This window comes from Stegastes partitus, unplaced genomic scaffold, assembly GCF_000690725.1.
Source record: "Stegastes partitus isolate 25-593 unplaced genomic scaffold, Stegastes_partitus-1.0.2 Scaffold2020, whole genome shotgun sequence".
Lineage (NCBI taxonomy): Eukaryota > Metazoa > Chordata > Actinopteri > Pomacentridae > Stegastes > Stegastes partitus.
Genome location: NW_007579751.1, coordinates 63,851 through 66,971, shown reverse-complemented (window position 1 = coordinate 66,971; position 3,121 = coordinate 63,851). Strand labels below are relative to the sequence as shown.

The window sequence follows — 3,121 nt, the reverse complement described above, 5'->3', positions numbered from 1 at the left end:
CTTGAGGTTTTTGTGCAGAACAAAAAAGACGAGGAGCTGACGGGAGACTGATTTGTTTTTACCTGTTTTTATTTATGCTAAGCTACGCTAACCAGCTGCTGGAGTTAATCTTATAGATTCAAGATTGGCGAGATTTACAGGATGTACGCTGTGACGTGCAAAGTGACCGCTGCTCAGCACTGTGAAATAAAAATATGATGTAATTTATAAGAAAGCAATATTTAAAAACATCATAAATAATGAGTGAAGCTAACAGCGAGTTCTCTAAGAGTTGTACAAAACTTATATTATTTTCATATAAATCAGATTTCTCCACATGCTCAGGTCGGTCTGAAGCTGTTCAATCACCGATAACACGTCTCATATCTCTGACTCCACCGTACAACAGGTGCTTTCTTCTTCTTCTTCTTCTTCTTCTTCTTCGCTGCTCTTTGCTCGTCTTGGTCGGCTCGCTGCAGAGCTTCAGGTTCCTCTGAGTGTGATTCTGCTCTGTGGAGCGACGCCGAGCTGTTCCTGCTGATTCATGCTGCAGTCAAACGGCAGAGTTTCTGCTTTGAGGCGACGCAGCCTCCGACCTCGTCGCCTGTCGGGAGGTTTAGAGGCTCAGAAAACAAAGAAGAGAAAGAAAACCCAGCAGCAAACAGCAAACATCAGATCTTCTGTTGTTTTTAAAGAGTCCTAGACGTCAAACCGACTGACTTCATTCAGTCATGATGATAATCAGTGGTTTTATTTATGTTGAATCTTTCAGGATCCAGATAAAATTCAAGCAGGATGTTTTTGCTCCTGTCTTGTTTTTTAAATGCAACTTAAAGTCCTGCAGCTCTTCTGTCAGAGTGATTGGACGAAAAATGGCATAAAAGGATGTGAAAATGGCACAAAAATTACACTAAAAGACACAGAAATTACATAAAAAGACAAGAAATGATGACGATAAACAACCATTTCATCTTTTTGCTGACTCCCGTCTCGTTTTTTGCAGCAATATTTCGAAACTTCTGCACAAAAATGACAGAAAACAGAAAAACCGAAACATTTCTTTGATTATTTATATCACATAAATAAAAAACAACCTGGAATCTCTTTAAAAATGTGTTTTTGGCAGAAACGTCCCTTAAATTTTGTCAGAAAGAGACAAAAACAGCACAAAAGGTTCAAAAATGATGCTAAAAAATCACAAAAATTACACGAAAAAACCCAAAAAGAGAAGAAAGCACGATGATGCACATCTGCTTCCATGAATGTGTCTCGTTTTTCCAGATGTGAACTAAAGTCGTGTCATTGATTCGCTCCAGGACGCTGAAGAACCTGAAAATCCAACAGTTGTTCCTGTTTTTAGAACGTCGCAAATCGCAAAAGAGAAAAGATTTAATGTCTTAAGACGACCTGGAATCAACACGTCCAACATTTTTCACTGTTCCTGAGCCGAGCTGCGTTTGTCTCGGACTAGTTTATGTCACATTAAACAGATTCTGAGTCATTCTGAATGTTTTTTTAAAATCCTTTTGGACAAACTGATTTATTTTGGACAGTTTTTCAAACACGTGCAAATTTTGAGTCATTTTAAACATTTTTTAAGTCATTATGGACAAAATTTGAGTCACATGAATGAGTATTTACATTTTTTTAGCTGTAGAAAGATGTTCCACCATCAGCTGGATGTATCTTCAACCTGAAAACTCTCTTAATTTCTGCCNGAAGGAGGGAGTCGAGGGATTCGTTGTTGTTTAGACTAAACGAGGTCGAGACCTTGAGATTTACTCCGAATCTCAAACGCTTGTGTGTGTTTGTGTGTGCGGGTCGATGCTGATTCCACCAATCAGAGCCTCTTTATTCGGGTTAACTCGTCGCCGGGTCGACCCAACCCCGACCTCCAGCATCTGTCGCCATGGTAACGGGCGGCCAATGAGGGGCGAGGGGAGCGAAAGGTGTTTGAGCTGCTGCTGCTGCGTCTCCTCTGATGCAGGAGAGACTCAGCGTCACCTCACAATCGTTTCCTTTATTTCTTTAACACCTGACGGGCTGAACGTCTGGCCTCGCCTCGCCTCGTCCTCGCCGCCGCCGCCGCCGGCAGGTTCTCCGGGTTCCGTCGTTCTGCTCCACTTGCGGCCGCCACCTGTTCGCCGTCTGCTCCAGAACCGTCTGATAATCTGTGCTTTCTGTTTTTGTCCACAGTTGGCGGGTTTCATCTACGCCTGCTACGTGGTCAAACTCATCTCTGAAGAGGAAGACAGCTGTGAGTACGACACACACACACACAGGAATAATAAAATAAATCTGCTGGTTTATGGCTCCGATTAAACAGGAAGTCACGTTGCTGTTTCCAGAGAAACCTGCTTCCTGTCTGATAATTAATTAATGAATATGGGTTGTTTTTTATCTTTACATAAAAAAGTCTAAATTCTCTGATTTCAGCTTCTCACATGTAAATATTTTCTGTTTTCTTTCCTCCTTTACGACCTTAAACTGAACATCTTTATACCAAACATGTCATTAATTAACCTCGAGATCAATCTTTAGCTGCAACTCGTTTGTTTTACAAACACGACGTCTCAGTTGTTCCTCCGTTCAAACAGGAAGTCGCACTCAGGCTGCAGAAAAATACAAATCTGACAGTTTCATCATTAGTGAAGCTTTGTCAGCTGTTGAATTGATTTTAGTGGTGTTTCAAGTCAAAAAATTAAAGTAATAAATCCGTTTTTGCTCCTTTCTGACAGTGAACTGACAGACGTTTGGCATCTGGGATGTTTTTATGATACGATTCCAAAATTAAATAACATGAGAATAAATGCAGCACCTCGCAGACAAAGAAGTCAGATACAAGTCCAGCACATTACTGAAAAAAAACAAATAAATGAACTAAAATAAAACTAGAATAGAAAAAGCATCAGGTTGGATAATTAATTATTCAATCTGAGTTGTTATAAACAGAAAGCCTAAATTCTCTGACTTCAGCTCCTTAAATGTGATTATTTTCTGGTTTCTTTCCTCCTTTATGACGACAAACTGAATGTATTTGAACAAAACGAGACGTTCGATCCACAGTTTTCAACTTTTTCTGACGTTTTAGAACCTAAACTAATTAATTAATCCAGAAAACGATCTTTAGGTGCATCTATGT

The 3,121-nt window shown here is 40.0% G+C and overlaps 1 protein-coding gene across 1 annotated transcript in view; it reads left to right on the top strand.

Annotated features, from left to right (window-relative positions):
• Positions 1–3,121, top strand: part of LOC103373586 (sodium/potassium transporting ATPase interacting 2) — a 64,189-nt gene that overhangs the window by 55,372 nt on the left and 5,696 nt on the right. Inside the window, exon 6 of the mRNA XM_008303502.1 lies at positions 2,176–2,236. Within this exon, the coding sequence (XP_008301724.1) occupies positions 2,176–2,236 (61 nt within the window). The remainder of the gene's footprint in view (positions 1–2,175; positions 2,237–3,121) is intronic.